Source organism: Pan troglodytes, chromosome 2, assembly GCF_028858775.2.
Source record: "Pan troglodytes isolate AG18354 chromosome 2, NHGRI_mPanTro3-v2.0_pri, whole genome shotgun sequence".
In the NCBI taxonomy this organism is placed as follows: Eukaryota; Metazoa; Chordata; class Mammalia; order Primates; family Hominidae; genus Pan; species Pan troglodytes.
This window is the reverse complement of record NC_086015.1, coordinates 115455327-115479307: the sequence shown is the minus strand read 5'-3', so window position 1 is coordinate 115479307 and position 23981 is coordinate 115455327. Positions and strand designations below refer to the sequence as shown.

The 23981-nt window shown below is 39.5% G+C and overlaps 2 protein-coding genes and 1 long non-coding RNA gene across 12 annotated transcripts in view; 1 reads left to right on the top strand and 2 right to left on the bottom strand.

Annotated features, from left to right (window-relative positions):
* The window catches only part of LOC134809584 (uncharacterized), a 63112-nt gene extending 58022 nt beyond the window's left edge, over positions 1-5090 (bottom strand). Inside the window, exons 1-3 of the long non-coding RNA XR_010155705.1 lie at positions 5035-5090; positions 2430-2536; positions 2201-2283 (exon numbers count right to left, since the gene is read on the bottom strand). This is a non-coding gene — a long non-coding RNA (uncharacterized LOC134809584). The remainder of the gene's footprint in view (positions 1-2200; positions 2284-2429; positions 2537-5034) is intronic.
* Positions 5091-10909: 5819 nt separating this feature from the next.
* GCSAM (germinal center associated signaling and motility) lies at positions 10910-22559 on the top strand. 10 transcript variants are annotated; one of them, XM_063806985.1, is made up of 7 exons: positions 10942-11971; positions 12153-12426; positions 14544-14618; positions 17008-17052; positions 18048-18094; positions 19832-19860; positions 21316-22559. In XM_063806985.1, exons 3-7 carry the CDS (start codon positions 14572-14574, stop codon positions 21628-21630), a joined length of 483 nt encoding a protein of 160 aa, XP_063663055.1. In that variant the 5' UTR covers positions 10942-11971; positions 12153-12426; positions 14544-14571; the 3' UTR covers positions 21631-22559. The 10 variants fall into 10 exon arrangements, with proteins under 10 accessions (XP_009444423.1, XP_063663055.1, XP_009444422.1 ...); XM_063806984.1 differs by having other exon boundaries at positions 11704-11971; positions 14550-14618; XM_063806982.1 differs by having other exon boundaries at positions 11796-11971; positions 14550-14618; positions 21313-22559.
* The window catches only part of C3H3orf52 (chromosome 3 C3orf52 homolog), a 44901-nt gene continuing 34820 nt past the window's right edge, over positions 13901-23981 (bottom strand). The window contains exon 9 of the transcript XR_010155703.1: positions 13901-16836. The gene's annotated coding sequence lies outside the window, so the exon portion shown is untranslated. The remainder of the gene's footprint in view (positions 16837-23981) is intronic.

Sequence of the window (23981 nt, the reverse complement as noted above, 5' to 3'; positions counted from 1 at the left end):
ATAATACTAGAAATGCTAGCCAAAGCAATTAGGCAAAAGAAAGAAATAAAGTCATCCAAAAAAGAAAAGAAGTCAAACTATCTCTCTTTGCAGACAATACGATTTTATATTTAAAAAACCCTAAGGACTCTACCAAAAGGCTTCTGGAGGTGACAAACAACTTCAGCAGTTTCAGGATGCAGAATCAATGTACAAAAATCAGTAGCATTTCCACACACCAATGTTCAAGCTGAGAGCCAAATCAAGAACACACTCCCATTTACAATATCCACACACACACACAAACCTTAGGAATACATGCAACCAAGGAGGTAAAAGATTTCTATAAGGAGAATGACAAAATACTGCTGAAAGAAATCACAGATGACATAAACAAATGGAGAAACATTCCATGCTTGTGGATTAGAAGAATCAATATTGTTAAAATGGCCATACTGCCCAAAACAATCTACAGATTCAACACTATTCTTATTGAATTACCAATATAATTTTTCACAGAATTAGAAAAAAAATAGCCGGGTGTGGTGGCTCACACCTGTAATTCCAGCACTTTAGGACGCCGAGGCGGATGAATCACAAGGTCAGGAGTTTGGGACCAGCCTGGCCAACATGGTGAAACCCCGTCTCTACTAAAAATACAAAAAATTAGCTGGGCTTGATGGTGCGTACCTGTAATCCCAGCTACTCAAGAGGCTGAGGCAGGAGAATCGCTTGAACCCAGGAGGCGGAGGTTGCAGTGAGCCAAGATCACACCATTGCACTCCAGCCCGGGCGACAGTGCGAGACTCTGTCTCAAAAAAAAAAAAAAAAAAAAAAGCCAGGGCATCACAATACTATAAGGCATAGTAATCAAAGCAGCATGGTATGGTACAAAAACAGACACATAGACCAATGGAACAGAATAGAGAACCTATAACTAAAGCCCCACACTTACAACCATCTAATCTTCAACAAAGTTGACAATACAAGCAATGGGGAAAGGACTCCCTATTCAATAACTGGTACTAGAATAACTGGCTAGCCATATACAGAAGAATGAAACTGAAACTATTTCATTCTTTCCCCTACCTTTCACCATATACAAAAATTCACTCAAGATAGATTAAAGATTTAAATGTAAGACCTCAAACCATAAGAATCCTAGATGAAAACCTAGGAAACACTATTCTCGACACTGGCCTTGGCAAATAATTTATGACTAAGTCTTCAAAAGCAATTGCAACAAAAACAGAAACTGACAAGTAGGACCTAATTAAACTAAAGAGCTTCTGCACAGCAGAAGAAACTATCAATAGAATAAACAGACAACCTACAGTATGGGAGAAAATATTCCCAAACTGTGCATCCAACAAAGGCCTAATTTCCAGAATCCATAAAGAACTTAAACAATTGAACAAGCAAAAAACAACCCCATTAAAAATGCATGAAAGACATAGACAGACACTTCTCAAATGAAGACGTACAAGCAGCCAGCAAACATGAAAAAGTGCTCATCATGACTAATCATTAGAGAAATGCAAATCAAAACCACAATGAGACACTATCTCACACCATTCAGAACGACTCTTATTAAAAAGACAAAAACAGCAGATATGATGAAGCTGCAGAGAAAAGGAAACATGTATACACTGTTGGTGGGAATGTAAACTAGTTCAGCCACTATGAACAGTAGTTTGGAGATTTCTCAAAGAACTTAAAACAGAACTACCATTTGATGCAGCAATGGCATTACTGGAGATATATATATATATGTGTGTATATATATATATATGTGTGTATATATATATATATATATACACACACAAATTATTCTACCAAAAAGACACATGCACTTGCATGTTCATCGTAGCACCACTTACAATAAATAGCAAAGACATGGAATCAACCTAGGTGCTCATCAGTGGTGGGTTGAATAAAGAAAATGTGGTACATATATGCTATGAAATACTATACAGCCATAAAAAAGACCCAAATCATGTCCTTTGCAGCAATATGGATGCAGCTGAAACCCATTATCCTAAGCAAATTAACACAGGAAAAGAAAACCAAATATTGCATGTTCTCACCTATAAGTGGGAGCTAAACATTGGGTACTTATGGATATAAAGATGGCAACATTAGACCCTGGGGATTTCTACAGAGGGCAGGGAGGGAGGGGTCAAGGGTTGAAAAACTAACTACTGGCTACTATGCTCAGTACCTGGGTGATGGAATCATTTGAATCCTAAGCCCAGCATCACACAATATACCCAGGTAACAAACTTGCACATGTATCCCTGGAATCTAAAATAAAAATTGGAAAGAAAAGGATTTTTTTTATTATTGCCCAAAGAATACTTTCATATATTATCAGAAGATATTCTCTTTTTTGTATATTGAATTTAAGTCAGAATGATTTAGGTAATGTTTAATGCATTAATCTCTTTTACCTCAAAAAAGTAATACTGTCATAGAAAGCAGAAGGAAATACAAGGAGGTGCTGGAGATTGATAATCTTCTTGGCAGGACACCCAAGTCAGCAGTTTCTTATATAATCCTATAATAATAAAAGCAGTTCAAGAATGGTCCAAAAAAAGAATTAATTGCTTACAATAAGATCAATATCTTTACTTTGGACTAATGTGTACAACATGATTAGGAAAACACTGTAATTTCAAGAGGCAAACTTATGAATAAGCAATTCAAGTAAAAGACAATACGTAACAATGGAGAAAATAGTAATCTAAGAAATGCAGAATTTAAAAAAATTATTAACATTTGCTTTTTTAATTGACAACTTTTTTATTCATTGGTAACATCTATTTCCTTTGAAACAGAAGAGGAAATAGATGAAAACTGAGGGATATTGGTTTTCTCATATTTTGCTGGTAGAAGAGTAAAAACAACTTGTAACAAAGTTATAAGAATGCTCACACACTTTGAATTAGTGATTATGCTTCTAGGGATTAACCCAAAGTAAATTATTCTTACAGTAAACGTGTACAAAATGTCCGAGGCACTACTACTTCTAATGACAAAAGAAAGAGCCCAAGTGTCTAACAACGAGATTGTCTACAGAACATCCATATGAGGAAATATTGTGCAACCATTAAAAGGGTTGGTTGTGTAGACCAATGTAAAATATGAAGAGGAAGGCAAAATATGCAACATACAATATATATACATCTTTCAACATGAAAAGGGTCTAGAAAAGATCAATACAAGTTATTTAATTATGGAATTAGAAGGATGAGAGTAGGAGTGGTTTTGATCACTTCTCTTATTTTATGCGGTTCTATTGATTTTATAATAAAAAGCATGATTATGAAACTATTAAACATTATTGAAATATAAATTATGTGAAAGTTATTTATTTCTTCTTAACACCCTTTACGTTCAGCAATACTGGTTTGATGAAGGGGGTTTTTATAGTCAGAACTGAAGCTCAATGAGTGGTAATGGATTAAGTCAATGCTTCTCATAATGGACAATCCTCCTCCTGACAATCCATAAACTATGCCTGTTCATTTTAGCACGCTTCAGTGGCTTCTCAGACTCTGACTCCTAGGTTAAATCATTCTGCCACCACTCTATGAGTGACAAGGGATTCACACTCACTTGCTCAATTTCCTTCCTTGGCCTTAACAAAAATGACTAAGTGTGTCTTATGGGAGTGAAATCGACCCTCTAGTACATCTTATTCTGGGTTGTAAGTCAATGTTGAAAGATTCAAAAGCCCTCTATGTTTTTGTTTTTTCTTTCCGCTTCTATTAGGAAAGAGTAAGCTGTTAAGAAGACCAAAGCATGTATTAATGCTGTGGCTATGAGAGGCCTCCTGCTGCAGAAACACACTTCCCTACATCAAGAAGGAGCAACTTCAAGTTGGAAACTGTGTGGATGATCTTGGTGCTAAGCAGAAAAGAAATTTGGACCTTGAAACCAGCAGTTCAACATATATACTTTTTGCAAAATTTCCTTATTTAAAATATTTGTTATTTTAAATATACAAAACATTTTAGAAAATCTTAGAGTAAATTTTAGTCTTAAAGCCAGAAAATAAGTTTATAGCCATCTAGATATTTTGCATATTGCTCTTACAGCAATAATGGTTTGGTTCACTTTATGAAAAATAAAATGTATTAAAATATAGTTTAAATGCTGTTCTTGATCCAAGTATTGATTTTTGTCACTCATTGTACTTCACTCGTCTCGGTAGCTCTCAGAGAATTATAATAGTGAGGAATGAAAACTGATTCAGACTGAATCAGGCAACTTAGCCCTAAGTGAAACTTTCAGTAATCACTTTATTCACCATTATACTCACAGCAACAAGCACAATGCCTAGTATGTAATTTTAGATAACAGTCTTAACAGTGAAGAATTAGTGCATGCTTTCTGTATGTTAGGCATACAACACATGCCATACAGTTATGATGAACTCATTTTGTAACAATCATATAAGGTAAGTACAATTATTCCCAATTTATGAATGAGTAAACTGAAAATCTTACAACTAGGAAGAGGCAGAGCAGAGATTTGAAAACAAGTTATAACACATATCCCCCTAATATGGTAAGCCCTAAATAGATATCTGAAGAATTAATAAAAATTTAGCTTGCAGTGAGCTGAGATAGCACCACTGCAGTCTGGACTGGGTGAAAGAGCAAGACTCCGTCTCCAAAAAAAAAAAAAAAAATATTTAAAGATAAGTCTTCAGAGTCAGACTTCCACCTGGGGGTCTAGAAGTCTGAATGCTATGCCAAATAACTGGTGGTGGGCACATTTTAGAAGCCAAGTATGGCAACTCCTGTCACAAAAGTGTCCTTGTGGAAAAGACAACTTGGTTTGTTTCTGTTGACAAAGTCAAATCAAACTGCTACCACTTCTCTCCAAAACTAACCTTAACCAGTTTTTTCCCAGTGATAATTACCTGACAGCTGTTAAGTGTTTAAGGAACCCCATTAATGAGTACCCCTCCTCTCCTGAGTTCTGAACCAACTGAAAATTATGATAAAGGGTTAAAGCAGATAGAGATTAAAACATTCACAAGCTCACCATTATTACTGATGGAGCTGACATTAGATAAGGTGGTTGCCTTCTTTTCCCTAGAACTGAAAAGATTGACTGCTGTAGGCATTTGTCATTAAGCTTAATGCATAGCTGAGAACAGTAGAAAATGCAAGATTTCTAAGAGTAAATTTACTCCAAAAAGTATCAGGAAGAAGGGGATTAACACAGAATGTCCAGGCTCTACTTCCAAATACATCAACCAAATAAACCACCGCACTTCAGTAGAACAAATGAGAAAATGAAGATGGGCAGCAATATAAAGGCAATGGAGAGTTCAGCCCTTGATCTAGAGCAAGCACCTACAGAGGGAAGAAGTGTTCTCCACCAACAGTAGCTGTTACTTACAGAGAGCCTAATGTTACTTACAGAGAGCCTAATGTGTCTTCTGATATGCTATTCTGAGTGCTTTTCCCTCATTAGCTTATGCAGTCATCATATGAATTTTGGGAGGTATGTACCATCATTAGTCCCATTTTGCCAAGGAAGTAATGGGGCTTAGAGCATGCAAATAGATTGCTCAAAGTCACACAGCTAGGCATGATGACATGGATTTAAATCCTCCAAGCACAATCAGTGTAATGCTTTTTAAGTTATTTAGATTTTATCATGGAAATTTAAGCCATTGAAGAAGTATTGCATACACTCCATTATATTAGTTATTGTCAATGTCATGGACTAGGTTTGTGTACTGGATTGTAAACATCTCCCTGTGGGAAAAGGCCACTACACAAGACACAGGAATATAAAATCCTGGTACCATGCATGATGTATATAACCAGCCTCATCTTCAGGGCATGGTGGGTTGTGTGCCTAGGGCTCTGCTTTTACCTGAAAGAATGTAATGTACAGACTTTGGCTGAGGAAGGTTCTTAGAGCTCACTTTCATTTGGCTCTTCAGAGGAAAGCTGTTTATTTGCTTACAATGCCCAGAATATTGTCTGCTTTTAAAATTTTTATATAAAAGGCTTTCCTTGGTCTGTTGACCCTTGAATATTTTTGTAATTTAGCTTTATTCTTTAACTTTTATAATGCTTAAACCTGGTTTGTACTTTTTCTGCAGATATTTGACTTATCTTCCATATTCTATATTAGTTTTACTAATGAAAAACAGGAAACTTTGCAAATGAAGAAACATTCTTCCCAAGGGTCATTTATTCTCAGAGAAGTGCTGTGCCACCCTCCTGGTGGTTACAGCTAGGAGGGCATTCCCAGTGAACTGAAAAAGTTCCCATTCTGTTTCTAGGCAATCATCTCTGGATTACCATGGCTCCTGCAAAGCCAGTGGAGCTATGTGCTGAAATCTCTTCACCACAAAGCAAAAGTCCAACCCCAACGTTCACCTAGAGAGTTACTGAAACTCTGTTATCTCCTCTTTAAAACAAAATACTTTTTTATATGGAATAGCAGCAATTAATAGTTACAGTTTTCAAACACACAACTATCTGACATTAGCTAGGACCACTAATCAGCTCATATTCTGTATCACAAAGTATATAGGTAGAAAGTTCTATTCAGGAAGATTCCTCAGTACTCTCTCACCATGCAGCCTTTGCCCTCTTTTAAAGGGAAGCAGAATAGGGAAGTCTTAACTAAACTATTTGACTCCTGGTTCTGTAAGAAATCTTAAATAAACCACTTCTTTTCCCATAATAAAATGCCCCAAAATAATTTTCTTTCTGTATAAATAGTTCTCCTAATTCCCTTCCCTCATTTCACCATTGCCAGAAAGTGACTGGGCTTGGGCTAGGGCTAGGGCTAGAATTATCCCATCTAGGCCTTTGAAACTGCAGGAGTATCTAGAATCACTCTTATCACTCACTCTTACCCTAAAGGTCTCTAACGTGCCTTGTGCTGAGGCCAGCCCAGATTGTGAAAACTGCGTAAGAACTGGGAAGCCTTGACACACTACATGCAAATATACTGCTCCTTATTGACACATTGGAGTGATGTAGACCAGGTTTCAAAGTCAAGCTAAGACGTCTTTCTATGAGTACTTATTAAATAGGACAACAAATAGATATATCCACACCCCGTTTGAACTTATATCTTAGCTCTGTCACTTCCTATTGGGATATCCTTGAGCAAGTCACTTGAGCCTGGTGTTCTCATCTACAACAAAGAGGAAATGGTATTTATTCCACAGAATTCTTACATGAAGAAATTAGAAATTGTATCTAAAGCATTTAACAGAATTACTGGATTATTAGAAAGCTCTCAACAAATACTTATTGTAATTATACTTTTCTATGATCTTCAAAGGATATAGCAAAACGGTCATTGGTCATTAATTCTTTACAGCAATGCCAAAGGATAGGAAAGTAAATTTAAAGATCTCAACCCAAACGTTCTCTGATTTTCCTATCATCTGCTTACAAATATCCAGGCTTTTATTTCCAATTCAACACATACGGTTTCTTACATGTGTTAGAAATGTGGTTTCTTACATGTGTTAGAAATGTAGTTTCTTACACGTGTTAGGCACTGGAGTTAAACACTGAGAAGAATAGAGTGAATCTATGATTCAAAGATTTGTTATCTGGGCTTCTTTGTGTGGGGGTATGTTGCTCTACTCATTTATGGAGAGGAGATATATTATTTATAGTCCAGAGTCAGTTTTACAGCAGTAAATCTGTCTATTATAAATATCCTGCTCTTTCATGCTACTTTACACAAGTGATTGATAGCTAACACTTCCACAGCTCAGCTTCTCCATCTAGCGGCCTGAGTAAAACAGAAGCTTGAAAGCAATTCCTAACCTTCCCCTAAATTACAATGGGCAGATTGATTTCCAACTCACCCTACCATGGCTCTCTGGACTCAAAGACTCTTTTAGACAATAGTGGAACTAATTAAGCCACACATGGAGCAGCATCCAGGCTGTGTCTGCTCAGGCTGCCCCAACTAGGGTCTAGGATCTGTTCATTCATACTGGTGGGAAGTCAACAATAGCCCTACTCACTGGCTAAGCACCCTGTCCATGTGGTCTCTCTTTCACAATGCTAAGACATTCTGGTCCCCTGCTGCTAGCCTCTAGGTAGTGCAAAATGTGCTGAGGCCACTGAGGAGGGGGCACTTTTAGGTTAGATTGATTGTTTTTCTTTTTTTCTGAAGGTAATAAGGAAGAGAGAGGTTAGTTATAATAGTATACCAAGATTCCTTCCGACTCCCACACATACATACCTCTTTTTCTCGTACACAAAATGGCAGACCACTGGTTGTCATCCCAGATTTTCCATACACAAGGAAGAAGCATTCGATAATTTGGAACACATACTCTATTTTTTATTGTAATTATCCAGCCTGGGAAAGGAAATGGTTTTGAAAGAGGAGAATAGGAGAAACAGACAAGGGTACCCCCAGGTTTCTTAGATCTATATGCTGTGGAAACCTGATTTTCAATATAAGCTTTGTTAAGAATATTCTTTTTTACTTCAATGCTTCATTTAATTTATTGATGGGGGGGTTTTCCTGAATTTCAAATATTTACAGAATAAGAAAATTTACCACCCTAACATCTTTCCTAGAGTCAATTACATGAGGGATTCATGAAAAAAATTAATGGAGCTACTATTGGGGAAATAGAATTAAAAGCAAAATCTCCTGCTATTTCAGAAAACCTCGCCACAAAAATAGAAGAGAAAGAAAACACTTTTATTTCTGAATATTCAACCAGAATGTAATGCACACCACAGGCAATCCCCTAAAGAGATTACTAAAGGGAAGAAAGAAATCTTCCCCTTTTATATGCCAAGAAGATATCCTCCACTGCACACATTTTCTCAAGACAAACAATGACTAGTATTCACATAAGAGGACTTGACAGCACCATTTGTCACATAGCGTTTATCTGAAATTATTTTTGTAATATATTTGCTAATTGCCCTTAAAAACTAATTTCTCATTTCTTTTTGGCTGGAGGTAGATTTGTAATTTGGAGTCAGGTGTCAACTGAAGTTAGACTCCAGAAAATTGTATTCTGGAATACTTGAGCATGGAGACTGCACATGGACATTAGGGTGTGTGCTCTGAGATAAATGAAAGCTACAGTGAGAGAACATAACCAATCCCAAAGATAATTTCAAAGAACAATGACAGCAAAGGTTAGGTGGGAGTAGTATTTGACAATGCTTATTTGATATTGTCTCTCAGAGCTGCAAACTAGATTATACAAGTCATTAGCGTCAGATAGCTTTAAAGTTGTGACCTTCCTTTACATGAATTTTCTAGCCAGTTTCCTATCCTTTGCAAGAGGTAACAAAACATGAAACCCTAGAATGTGTGAGTTCAGACATTAGGTATGTAATAAGGAGGCTCTCTGTCCAGGGCTGCTTTCTGTCTTGCAGGGGCTAGTGAGTCTAGCGTGTTTTTATTTTATTCTCACATTTGTGTTTTTTTAGAAAAGTGAATGATCAATAATGGCTTATCTTTTATAATAAAATCTTCCATTTTTAATAAGGTGCTCCTGGAAATCCCTCACAGAGCCAAAAGGAAGTTTGGAGAGCAGCCATAAGGATAAGAATGATGTGAGATGAATCTGGGGTTGCACAGCTAGTACCCTAGTTTCTCTGAAATTGTTTCTTCTAAGCCCACTCCCCATCCTTCTCCTGCCTGTTTTAGATATGACCTTTACATTACTCAAGGACAAGCAATAAAATATTTTGCACTTTGTTTTATTTCTTTCAAGGAACTTCACAAGAGCAGTCCTGTATCTGCTTTTCTTACCATTGAACCTACAGTGCCCAGCTCATAGTAGGCACTCGACACATACTTGTTAAAGGAATGAACAAACAGATGAGTGACCAAACTGGAAACAACCATCAAATACAAGGATAATACAAAAATCCATGATTCCTGTCCCGAGATTTCTTTCTTTTTTAACCTTTTTTCTGTTGAGATTCATTTATGTGCAGTGAAGTGCACACTTATTAGTATACAGTTCTGTGAATTATGAGAAATGCATACAGTCATGTGGGCACTAACACAATCAAGATAAAGAACAACAACAAAAAATTTCCTCCTGTGCTTTGAAAGTCAACACCTCCCCCACCTTTTGCTCCTGGCAACACTAATATGTTTTCTGTTCCTGTGGTTTCACCTTATCTCTAATGTCACAGAAGGTAGGCTTTAAGTCTGATCTCCTTCACTTAGTGTAATGCATTTGAGATTGATCCAAGTTATTGCATGTGTTAATAGTCCACTCCTTTTCAATGATGGTCAGGATTCTGTTGTGTGGATGTAATATAACACAGAGCTTATTTAGCAATTCACTCAATGAAGATCAGTTGGGCTATTTCCAGGGTATTTCGGCTATTATGAGTAAAGCACATATAAAAATTTGTACACACAGTCTTAGAGGACATAAGTTTCACTTGGCTAAATGCCTAGGAGTGAAATTGCCAGGTTGTACAGTAACCCTATGTTCAATTTTATAAGAAATTGCCATACTTCTGAGATGGGAGAGTTCCCTTGACCCCTTCTCGGGACTTGCGACAGGGGTGTGGCCTCCTTACTTGGCCACCACCATGCTCAAACTCTCTGTGGGAGCGGAAGCACGCAGGCAAGCGGGTGCCAGGGCTTCGATGAGCACTTTTGGGCTCCAGCCCAACAGCAGCATTTAGGGATGTGTTACAATTCATGCTCTTTTAGCAGTTGCCATCCGTGGACAGCTAAGTGTTAACTCACTCAATGGAGAGTCAGGGTGGCAGCCTTTTACACCCTGCCCTGTTGGTACCCAGGTTCTTGTTCAGCATCCAGGAAGAATCAGGTTGCATGAATGGTTTGAAAGTTGATGAATGTGGACGATTTTATTAAATGGTAGAAGTGGCTCTCAGTGGAAGGGGAGCTACAAAGGGGATGGTGCAGGAAGAAAGTGACCTTTCCCTGAAGCCTGCTGTCTCTGGCCGGGCTCCTCCCTGAAGTCATGCCACCTGAAGTTAAGCCGCATCTCTGACACTCAGTTGCTTCTTCTCCTCTTGATGTTCAGCCGCTTGTCTGTCTGCCAGCTGAGGTCTGGGGTTTATATGGGCATGGGATAGGGGGGCTGGACAGGCTAAAGAGTAACATTTGGGCAGGATAACAGGGATAACTGTTCTCATTTAGGGCTTCGGTTTCAAGGCTTGAGGGTGGGACCTTTGCCAGTGAACCACCCTCTTCTACCCAGTAAAGCCCTGCCTTCTGTCCTTATCACTTCTTTCCAAAAAGGCTGTCATTTTGCATTCTCATCAGCAATGCATGACACTTCCAGTTGCTTTGCATACCTTGCCATACTTGATATTGTCAGGGTTTTATAGCCATTGTAATAAGTATGTAAAAGTGTTCCATTGTGGATTTGATTTACACTTCCCTAATGACTACAATGTTTAGCATCTTTTAATGTTCATCTGTGTAGTTCCTTTGGTGAAATGTCTGTTCAAATATTTTGCCCATTTTGTTATTGGGTGTTTGTTTTCAGATTTGAGAGTTGTTGATACTATATTTTCTACAGGTCTGTGGCTTGACTGTTTTAACCTCCTTCTGACTTTTCTAAGAAGACAATGTGATTTATAAACGTAAATATCTGTAGTGGAAAAACTCCCATGGCCCATCTGTAATTTCAGACCTGGGATTCCCCAGAGGTTCCAAGCTCTCATTGACGGGTAGTTGCTGGTTATGGCCAACAGCCAGGTTGATTCAGGCACTGACATGTTAGGACATTCTGCACATGCGTGCCTCTAACACTCCTCCCCCAGCCTCTTCCTCCCCTCTGCAGAGACACCCTTCTCCTTTCTGCTGTCTCTGCACAGGTGGCCAGAGCCACACAGCCCTTTCTTTAAGTCAGGAGTTGCCCTGTCAGAGCACAAGGCAAGAAGGAAGTGGTAAAGGGACAGAGGGGAAGCCCTGAGAGGACTGAGAGGATGGGAAATTCTCTGCTGAGAGAAGACAGGTAAGTCTAGACTCCCTGTGGGAGAGCAGAGGAGATGGGACAGGACAATACAGCAAGGAAGACAAAAAGAAAGCTAGTATACAGTTAGCACACTAAGTTGGGGTAGAAAGTAGTTGGGTAAGGAAACTGCCAAGCCTTCAGTGCCTACTCTGTGCCAGATACCACATTAAATTTCCCATAGGTTTTGCCTTCTCCCAAGAATCATGGTGAGCAGCTGATGGAGAATAGCTGAAAGGTGGAAAGACTTTACCAAGGAAGGTCTATATAATAGGTTACCACCTAAGAAATGAAACAACTTTCTGAAAGCCCGGGAAGGAGATGCTCTCCTGAGCTCCTCATGCTCCACAAGGAGGTCAAAATCACCACCCTCTTTCAGCCACTATTTTAAGTTTGAAATAAACAGCAAGCTTCCTGCCACCTTGAGTCTTCCTTTGATGTGCACTCCCTGCAAGCAGGTAAGCAGAGGTCATCTAGATTAAATAGGCACAGAACTCAGATTTACTTTCTGGACCTCAGCCTCTTTATTTTAAGTAGAAATAATAATACAATATCTACCTTAGAGAGTTCTAGTGTGTATTGTGCTAGCATAGTGCCTGACACAAAGTAGGGTTCAAAATTAGAAGATATTTTCTGCTTTCTTTTTTTGACCATCATCTTCCTTAATATCAAAGCCGTGCCACCAAAATAGTGCCACCACAGACAAGGTAATCTCTAGGGTATAAAGTGGGGTGATCTAGAGAGAGTAAGCGAGCCAGAGGGGGTCTTCACAGGGTTATGTTTGGAATCCCTGGTCTCAGTTCATGCTACTGGAGAGTGGAACACCGGAAAAAATGGTAGCCCACTTTTGACCATTTGCCGAAAAGAGAATTGGTGGTCCTGTGGAATATCTCATGTCCCTTCCTAAGAATCATGTTGTCTGAGACTTCTCTACCCTGGGTCGTCACAGCCCCTTGTCAATCTTCTACTCTAGCATTGTTCTAACAATTATATAAATTACTATTTTTATTACTAGATATGAGATGCTCAAATGTAGTGATTGTTTCTTATTTATCTTTGAATTCCTGGTTCCTGGCATTGTTTGTGGCATATCACGTGCACTGAATAACTGCAAAAAAACTTTTAAAAAATTTTTTTACTTTAAAATTTTGTTTTATGTAAGAAAAAAACCCTTTTTCCAAGGTGCACACATCTTACGCTATTTGGACTTCTTATGGTTTTTTATTTATTTTAAAGAAAATTCGATTTTAAATCTAGAAAGCTTTTTGGTTTCTGCCATTGCATTCATGCTTAAAATTCTTTGCTCTTCCTAAGATAAGACAAATCAACTCATATAAGTTTTGATTTTGTTATTTTACATTTGGCAACATATATTCAATATATGGTGTCAGATGTAAATTTTTTTCCAAATAGTTGATCAGTTTGCCCAACATCTTTATTTCTATGGTGATTTAAAAGGTCTCCCTTGAACCAAGTGCAGTGGCATGCACCTGTAGTCCCAGCTACTCAGGAGGCTGAGGCAGGAGGATTGCTTGAGCCCAGGAGTTTGAGGGCAGCCTGAACAACATAGCAAGACCCAGTCTTAAAAATAAATTCATTAAAATAATTAAATAAAATGTTTCCGTTAACGTATTCAAAAGTCTTGTATATATTGGTATCTAATTTTCATTGTCACCCCAACATCCAGTTATCATCTAGTCAGCATACCCCCGCAACCATGTCTCTCCAGATCAAATAAGCTAAGAAGTCAGGGAAATTTTGCACAGAATAGAATGGCACTCATCCCTTCATGAGAGGAGCTCAGTCTCAGAGGAAGGGACCTGCCAGCAGCAAACCCAGCTTTTCCCCCTTAGTGGCTGTGGATCCTCAGACCAGTTGCCTAGCATTTTGGGCCTCAGTTTCCTCATTAGTATAAAAAATATAATGATAATATCTATCTTATGGATTTATTCTGGGATTAAATGAAATATAACACACAAAATGATTGGCATATAGTAAGTAGTGTTTAAGTGTTAGTTTCTTTATCCTCATACTCCCAATTCCCAACAAGTGGTAAGATGGGTATACAGAAATCTAACCCAAACAATGAACCAATTTATTTTCTTTATTCAATCCTTTTCTTCTCCTTCTGTCCCTTGTTCTGGGCCTCCATGCTTTCTGTGAAAGATGGTGTGATTTACACAAGACAAAGCCAGTACCTTTCCCCATTACTTGTGCATAGCTCCTGGAACTGCACCAAAGAGATGGTAGCTGAGGACCTCAGGCCTCTCTCTGGACACTGATACTCTCAAGGGTCATGACGAGGATCCCTGGATATCTGGGATCAGATGATTTAGGATCACTTGTTCATGGAGGTTGGAGAACATCAGTGGGCTGTTGCTGTGGCAATGGAGAGCATGTCAGATCAAAGGTAGCTTGCGACATGTGCTTGAGGAAACAGTATTAACATGTGTGAGGGCAACCAGTCAATTTCTGAGTTACACACAAATAGTAGAAATGAGGAAAGTCGGAAAAATTATGAAAAGAAGTGACAGGCCTGTTTAGGAAATACTTAGCCTGTTTCTGATATGTTGAGTTTCAGGCGGCAGCAGAACACTCAAGAGATGCCTTGGAATGTGAGAATGCAAAGCCCCAAACAGAGAACATCCAGGTGAGAGCAAAGTCAACCAAACACCCCCTAGACCTTGCCCAAGGAGAACGAAGTATGTCAAGCCCTGGACTTCACATCCCAGTGAGAGAGGGCCCTGTTTAGACCAGTAGCAGTTGCAATAGTAGCAAATGTGAAGACAGGACAAAAGATAAAATGCTTGAAAACTTTGGACAGGAGATATGCTACTTTGCTAGAAGCCTAATGTAACTCCTAGCAACAGGAACTAAGACCCTGCTAGTCCCTGTTATGCCCTGTTATAAAATAAAAGGTCTTATTTCCTGTTGTCATTTTGTTTGTCTATCTCAGGTACCTTTGTGCTCAACCTCCACCCTAGCCATTTTATTTTAAGCTATAGGTGTCTATTTCTGAAGTGACCACATGCCCCATGTTACGACAATTTTTAGAAAGTTTGTGGAGACACCATTGTGATTGCCCTGAGGTTGTTAAACAAAGACCACCTCATTAATTCTTTTTGAACAGACCTTTCAAATGTCCAGCCCTAAAGAATTCTCTCTAAGGAAAGGAATAATTAAAATATGGAACTAATGTTCCAGAATCCAAGAATCCTAAGGGCTGACAAGGTCAGTTTTTCTGTGGCCTGTAAAGTTATCTGTGCTTTTCACATGGTTTCAGGAGGAGATTTTGAAAGAGGAGCAATTAAAAAACAAGCACTGTTGTTATTTTTTAACACCAATGCCCGCGTTAGGGGCTGGAGACCCAGAGATTCCTTTCAACAGGGTGAATTTTTTCAGTTCAAGTTGAGAATTACATATTTTCAGGGGTATCATTGGGCACATTTTAAGGCATACAGTTCAAATGATGAAATAAATCAGAAGGGCCATGGCATTATAACAAGGGAGAGGTTGGGTAGACCAGAGAGCCAGAGAAGGCATTGTGAAAGAGACAGATACCTCAAATTCCTGACACGTAGCCTAAGGGTATAGAGATTTGTCTAGCTTGCTTCTTGGAGGCTATCTGAACCCATCCCAAACCAAAACCACCATGTTGAAATGCAAGAATAAACTGCAGAAAAGTCAAGTAGGAGAAACAGCCAGCTTACAGATCGTTTTTGCCCATATTTAACCTCAGCTTATTCTTATAACTCCATGTGTAAGCAGTATATACATCCTCTTTTATAGATTTAAAAACTGTGGCCTCAGGAGTTCAGAGAATATCTCTCAAAATCATCCCCCTCCTCTTATCTCATTCATTTCTCCTCAGTGAATCTGGTTTGTTAACTTGGTGTGATTCAGTAGTTTTCTTACGATGTTTCCTTAGCAACAAAACAGATAATGTAAGCAAACGGCCTGAAGCACACTGAAGGTAACCTAAAGAAGAGGAAGAGCTGCAGCTGTGCCTCTGGGCCCCAAAGGCTTTGATGATGCATAGATCTTAGAGGTTGTCAGAATACTCAGCCAAGCAGGTGATCACAGCCAAGGTCACGATGCAGTCAGCCTCTCCTCCACTGCTCCTCCTGATGAAACTTCATGGGAAAGCTCATGGGGGGAGATATTTTTGGATGGTGTTTTCCAAACGTTTTTACATACTGTAACTGATACTACTTTATAAAGGGCTTTCACATTCAACCATGTAGGTAGTTGACTATGCCTCAAATTCAGAAAGATGTACAGAATGATACTTATACATTAATGTAGATGCAGGACTGCAGAGAGATTCTAAGCCTTTGTGCTATAAGAGAGAGAAGTCCTGTTATTTAACTATGTCGTTGGAGTCAAGGTGGTAGATTTGCTGACCTCCTGCACCAGGGTTGTTCTGTCCTTGGCTATTCATTCTGTATTCATATCTTCATCAAATATTTTTTGAAAACCCATTTACAAAACATGTGTGCCAAATGTTGTGTCATAGACTGGAAATACATACCACGATGAACAAGATCAATATGGTCCCCAGCTTTGTGAAGCTCACATTCTAGTGTAGAATATAGACAAGTGAGCAAACAATTGCAATATACTGTAAATTGGAGAAATTCAGAATATAGTAAAATACTGATATTGCCTAACCCATACCTGAAAAAAATGATTTGTAAAATTTCCATACACTTGTACCTTGATTTCCTGGGGATAACACTTACGTGTTCTTCATTACAAGGGAACCAAGGAAATTACCAGAATTGAGAGTGAGGAAACATTTTTCCTTTGCTGGGAACACAGCAGAAAGCTTTTTTCCTGATTAGGAATTTGATAGTATCATCTTCATCCTAGGAAGACAAAGGCATTCTACCATGAGAGATGTGTCCAAGTTATCTAGAATGAAACACGCTTGCGGGGAGAAAAAAAGTTTTCCACAGAAATGGCAAAAGGAAAGGAGTCACCTTAACAAAGCTGCAGAAATCAACCTTATGATTTGCCATCTCTCTTGGGTATTTTAGATGCTGGGATCACCATATCGCTGAAGGGTGTTTCTGCCTTCCATGGTGAGTGGACAGTTGTTTTTAGGAGTTATTTCCCTAAGTGTGGTTTCAATGTGGTATTTGCTGTAAGTTACCTGTGACTGTCTGTGGCCACAGTGGAAGCCTGTCAGTAGCCCAGATACAATCACCTAAGAGTTAATCAAGGAAGCAATCCTTCCAATTTGATGAGAAACAGGAACAATAGTCTCATGGGTCGCATGCTCTCCTCAAACAGGAAAGCCTCAGAAGCAAAGATGAAACTAGCTACTAACGTAGAAAAGATACCTTTTTTTCACACTGCAAATCTGAGTCTGCATGTTCCGAAGCACACATTTCTATCCCTTGCACATAGAACTTATAGTCGGGGTGATAGTATAATTTATCATCCGAACTAAGATACCTTTGAGAGTGAAAGGGATGCTAAAAATAGTTAAAGCTCGCTAAGTGATTGATAATGACCTTAACCAGACTGAGGCAAACCAGGACATAGGGTCACCCTCACAGCAGATGTTCTTGTCTACTGAAATGATAGTGGGCTTCCATTATATTTATATCACATTTTTTCAGGGAGTCTTTTTACAGTGTTCCCTTATGCGAAGAGTGTGTTTATTTGTTTGTTTGTTTTGGAGATCATAGATTAGAATTGAGATGGAAAATAATCCTGGCTCCTTCACTCACATGATAGAAAAGAAATTGATACTTTGTCAGAAAAAAAGTCTCCAAAAAAGTAACCTCTATCACCATATTTCCCCATCTATAAATCAATTCCCTATCAGATTTAGAAAAGAAAGAGAGGAGGAGAGAGAGAGAGAGAGAGAGAAAGAGGCACAAAGGAATATATTTCTATTTGGCCTCATCTTTTACTTTTTTCTTTTTTACTTAACTCATCTATGCTGAAGGAGGTATTATAAAAGGTATATAACTTTAACAAAGAGTTAAAAGTAAGTTTTGTAGGCTTGTGTCATTTCCTTTGAGAGTTTCTGAATATTAAAACAATTTGCTTTGCTTTTCTTTTACAGGAAAAAAATACTCATTTTTGAAAAGAGGCAAGATTCCCAAAACGAAAGTAAGTCATTGATTTCCTATTATTTTCACTTTTGATAAGACTTACATTTCCAAACTGCTTCTTCTCTATGTTCCCAAAGCCCCTTAGGCATATTTCAATTACAATATCTACACATTTTGCTGCACTGTATCCAATTGCATGCCCTTTGTCCTCAGTAGATGGTGAGCTCATTGAAGCAGGAATTGGCTCATTAATCTCCAAATTCCTCAGTTAGTGCCTGAGGCCTGGAGGCTGAAGGCAGTAACTGGGGGCAAGGATACAAAAGGTGGAGGAGAAAGGCACTTACAAGAAACTGCAAGAAAGCCAGCCTGGGATAGGGGAGGGGTGGGGCCTCCTGGCCAAGTTAAAGATTTTCATCTTTGTCCTGACAGCTGCAGGAGATACTGGCTTTACACAGTGGGGAGGCGGGGGCAAGTATGATTAGATTTGTATTAAAGATATCACCCAGGTTCCTGTGCAGAAAACAAATTGCAGCAAGGAGCCGGAAGAGCAGATACCAGAAGAACACTTACGAGGCTGGTGCAGTAGTCTCTGGTGATAGAATAGCATTGAAGTTAAGGAGAAAGAATTCTAGAAGGAGAGTGTGATGAATTGTATCACACCTAAAAATAAAAATAAGAAAGTGTAGGCCTGAGGACAAGCCATTGTGTTTCTGAAGAAGAAAAATGGAAGAGTTTTGACTTTTCCTTCCTTAGTTTAAAGAGGAGAACCTAATTCATTTACATAGAATCTTAAAATCTAGCCCTGCAAGATGTGTAAATGAATAATACAGCCTCCCACCCTAGCCACTTCACTCCAGGAGTCGTGGGTCCCAGGGAACCTCAATTTCCATCAGAGCAAAACGTAATAGAAATAAGACCAGATGCTAAAACTCTATGCTGAAGATGCTTTTCTTATAATGATAATCAGGGAAGTTTTAGATGCCTATAGGAGCTTATGGAGATGTGGAAATCCAGGATGTGAGGACCGAGAGAATGTCAATCCATATACCATATGGTAGCTTCCTCTGTAGACTTTCATGTGAGGGCACATGTTTGTTTATGGAATTGGTGTGTTTGCAAGAGGGTAGCAAGGGTGTCAGTTTGCCTCTTTGCTGAATGGCCAGAGCCATTTGGTTTTAACTAGGCTTTGAAAAATCGCCCTGCTCATTTGTTATCTGCCAGCAGGTATAGGAATGGGAATATTTAGCTTAAGAGTTTCCTGCTGTGCAAAACTCCTTGAACACCAATTATCACACCACCACCATCCTGTCACCTAGAGTAGAAACGACGGCCCTCTGCTCCACAGTGTGGATCTCTCACAGCCCCTTGTCTGTCTCCTGTGCTAGCTTGTGAGCCTTTTGAGGACAGAGAATGTTTCTGATTCTCCTTTGTCTCCCCAGTGCCTGGTGCAGAGGCACTGAATTTGTGTAAGGAACACAAATCAATTTTGTGTAAGGAAGGAGACGGGGCTAGGTAAGGAGGGAAAGAGAGCTGGAGGAAGAAATCGTGATTTCCTTTCCAAAGACTAACCAAATGTGTCTCCCCCCTCTCACCTCTCAGGCTGAGCACAGCTCTAGCTGTGACTTGTTTAGATGTCCTGTCACTCCCCAGGGATGTGCTGTAGATCAGAATAGCCTGAGAAGAGCTACCCCAGCTGTTTCTTGGCTTTTTAGTTATTTATATTCTAGCCTCCCCTGCTCTTCCCTTCAAATCTCCCCATAACCTGAAATTCATTGAGTGTATTTTCTTTCTCCAGATGAAGGAATGTCATCTACTCCCATCCAGGTAATAAGAACATCTCTAAGCTATTTTTTGAGATGATGATAGAAGTACAGACACCCTAAATGGCAGGAGAAGTTGGCCTCTGAGATCCCTTCTGACCCTTACATGGAGAAAGACTTTAGATGTCAGTGCTTGCGAACTCGGGTGGCATGTGCAGGGCCGGGTGGCAGAAGCAGCAGCCACTTCTGCTGTATAACTTATTGAAAGGAACTTAAATTTACTGACCACTTGATTTATGACAGACAACATGCTGAGTGCTTTACACACATCAACTCATGTAGCTAAAACGACAACCCTTGAATATTGCTACTATAATCCATCCCATCCCCCGATTTTATAGATGAGAAAACTGAGAGATTAAGTGATAATTCCCCAAAGCCAAATAGCTAAAAGGGGGCGGAACCAGGATTCAAAACCAAGTCTCACTTCACAATCCATGCTTTTCCCCCTGTACTTTGCTGCTTTGCTTTTTATCTCCTGATATCCCATCATAAGTGAAACCTTCCCTTGAGTCGCTTCCCTATTTAATAACATAAATATCTCTAGAGGGCAATTAAATATCACAGCCAAAACACATTAAGATATCATAAGATTATTTATATTTATTTATTTATTTTTTGGAGAGAGAGTTTTGCTCTTGTCACCCAGGCTGGAGTGCAATGGCACGATCTCAGCTCACTGCAACCTCCGCCTCCTGGGTTCAAGCGATTCTCAGCCTCAGCCTCCCCAGTAGCTGGGATTGCAGGTGTGTGCCATCACACCTGGCTAATTTTTGTATTTTCAGTAGAAATGGGGTTTCACCATGTTGGCCAGGCTGGTCTCGAACTCCTGACCTCAGGTGATCTACCCACTTCGGCCTCCCAAAGTGCTGGGATTACAAGTGTGAGCCACCGTGCCCAGCCAGATTATTCTTTTTTATTAGAATGGGCTATCCTCAGAGCCATGAGACTGGGAATTATATGGGTAGTGTCTTAGTCCACTTGTATTGCTATAAAGGAATATGCAAAGCTGGGTAATTTATAAAGAAAAGAAGTTTATTTGGCTCATGGTTCTCCAGGCGGTACACTCATAACTGCGAGGATGGCACCAAGCCATTCATGAGAAATCTGCTCCCATAACCAAAACACCTCTCACTAGGCACCACCTCCAACAATGGGAACAAAATTTCAACATTAGATTTGCAGGGGACGAATATTCAAACTATATCAGGTGGTCAGAGGTCACTCTGGAACAAGGGGCAGAGAGGATGCACCTGAGCAGGCTCTAGACCTTAAGCACTCTTGCAGCTAGCCTAGTGGTTGGGGTAGAAGCAGCCATTTAGAAAAAAATGGCCAAGAGATGGGGAGGAGGTGGTCATAGAAGACAGACTTGACCAAGGGTCAAGCCTGTGTTGAGACTGAAGTGTAAAGGTCATGGCAAGAGACCAAATCTTGATGATGGTTCTTCTTTGACAAGCAGGACAATGTTGACCAGACCTACTCAGAGGAGCTGTGCTATACCCTCATCAATCATCGGGTTCTCTGTACAAGGCCATCAGGGAACTCTGCTGAAGAGTACTATGAGAATGTTCCCTGCAAAGCTGAGAGACCCAGAGAGTCCTTGGGAGGAACTGAGACTGAGTATTCAGTTCTACATATGCCTTCTACCCCCAGGCATGCCCGATCCCCAGAAGATGAATATGAACTTCTCATGCCTCACAGAATCTCCTCTCACTTTCTGCAACAGCCACGTCCACTTATGGCCCCTTCTGAGACTCAGTTTTCCCATTCATAGTGAAGTGGCTGGACTAGCATTTGTTTAGCACCAACAAATAAAAGGTGGGATGGGGGATCTGCCTGAAGCAGGGATGGGACACAAAGTCCCTCCAGCTTATCTCCCACAACAACCCTTTCCCTGCAGAGCATGGTTTGTATACCACAAGCCCTCTTAGCACGCAAGAGCCAAAATCTAAAGATCAACCATTTATCCTGAACAACACCATTTGAGAAATAGGTAACCATCTTTGTTTCTACATGGTTTGGAGAGTATAGTGGTAGGAGGGGCTCCCTGATTCCCCTAAAGCTATGCACACCACAAGGGGCTCTGCTCTTCTGTCTGGGATCTTCTTATAAAGTGTTCCCATGATCATTCTCTAAAGTCACAAGGAAGCTTTACTCATCATACTAAGTGTGCCCAAGGGGGAGTTCACTCATTACTGTGACCTTCCAGCTCAGCCCCCACCCCATGGGAGCCTGTGTTGCTCCTCTCACTCCATGTGTCTAAGTCATGTCTTTTACATAGTGTCCTTTGACCTGTTGGCCCCCATGGTCTGGTTAGTTATGTGAGTTGAATCAAGAGGCTCTAGGCCAGATGTTTACATAATTTTAACCTATATGATTTTATTTTTAACTTTGTATTTCTCCCTAGAAATCTTAATAAGACAATTATACCATCAGACAATGTTAAGAAGAACGATCCTTGGAGATCCCGTAATCCCACTACCCTTCTTTGGCTCAGAGAGGATAATTTGCCTAATGATACATTAAAGTTAGTGGCAAAACTTAATTTGGAGCCTGATTTCCTACTGACTTCCAATTTAGTGCTCCCCCAGTATGCTAAATAGAAAGCCCTCTGCAATATATTAAATGTATACTAAATGTATATATTTAATAATGTCATGTATAAAATATGAATAAAATGTCCACATAGGAAATTAACACATATATACCTTCTCTGATAAGCACTCCTCTGTGTGTCCTGATTATTTACTTTCTCTTATCTTTTCCTTAGTGTTCCTCAAATTATATCTATCCTCTAAACCAGGGATCAGCAAACTATAACCCCCAGGCCAAATCTAGCCCACTCCCTGTTTTTATAGATAAAGATTTGTTGGAACACAGCCACACTCATTTGTTTACCTACTATCTATGATTGTTCAACCATGGGAGAGTTGAGTAATTGTGACATGGACCATAGGCCCTAAAGAGCCAAAATAAATATACTTTGGCACTTTTTGGAAAAAAAGTTTGCAGACACCTGCCCTAAATGATTATAGTTTGAGAGAAACTTAGCAGAAATGTGTTTGGTTACTGATGCATAAGAGCAGGCACCAATAAAATGGCATAAAAATATTAAATCACAAATGGATAAGTGAGACCAAGGCAATTTAGCAAATTCTACTATTTCTGTATTCACACCTGTGTCTTCCACTTGCTGTTTTATTTAACTCACGGCTACTGTCCTAATTTTAGGGATGCTAAAATAGTTTGTTTTAAAAGAGGTTTGTTTAAGAAAGCAGTAGGTACATTATGTTTACTAGACAGGCCCTTGGACCAGCGAAGCGACAGGGAACCTGGTACATTATGTTTAGTTACTGTTTTCTTCTCAAAGTTAACCAAAGCTAAATAACTTTCCTATGTAAAATGTGCTGACTCCCAAAAGAGGAGAAATGCAATGGCTTGAGCTTGCATGTGTCACAGGTTTGTGGAGCCTTCAGCCAGGTGATGGTCTTCAGCTAAAGAGCCAGCTGCATCTTGGTATCTCTTCCTCTGCTAACTTCCTACTTTTAGCAAAATTCTTTCACGTGGAACTCTAGCTGATCCTTGGCCAGGATCAGATCCTCAAAAGGAAATATTCAGTTAGCAGTGGATATTGTACAAGATGTAACATGGCTTAGAGGAAAGAGTGTAGACCCAGCGACAGATCATCAGTCACTCAAATCCTGGTTCTCTCTCTTCCTCCATCTGTGACTTTGAACATGCTACTTGGAGGCTCAGCTTCTTCACCATCAACAGGAGGATTACATCTAATGCAGGCAATCATCTATTACAGATGCCGAATAAATGATATCAAAGAGCACAGAGAAACAAAAATCTTTTATGATGTATGGAAAAAAAACATGCTGATATAGCTGGCTATTCAGGGTCACCCAGCAGTCCTCCAGCAAGGTAGAAACACCAAATCAATGAGTTTATGCTAGAATTTTTCACATGGCTACTGGACCATTGTGGAAGTAGACTGGTTGAAATATTCTTAGTATGACATAGTAAGTTATATTTGTTTGAACCTTATCCTGTGAAAGCATTATCTGTCCCAAACAGTATACGCCTTTTATCAGGCACACATTAAATATAAATGTTTAACCA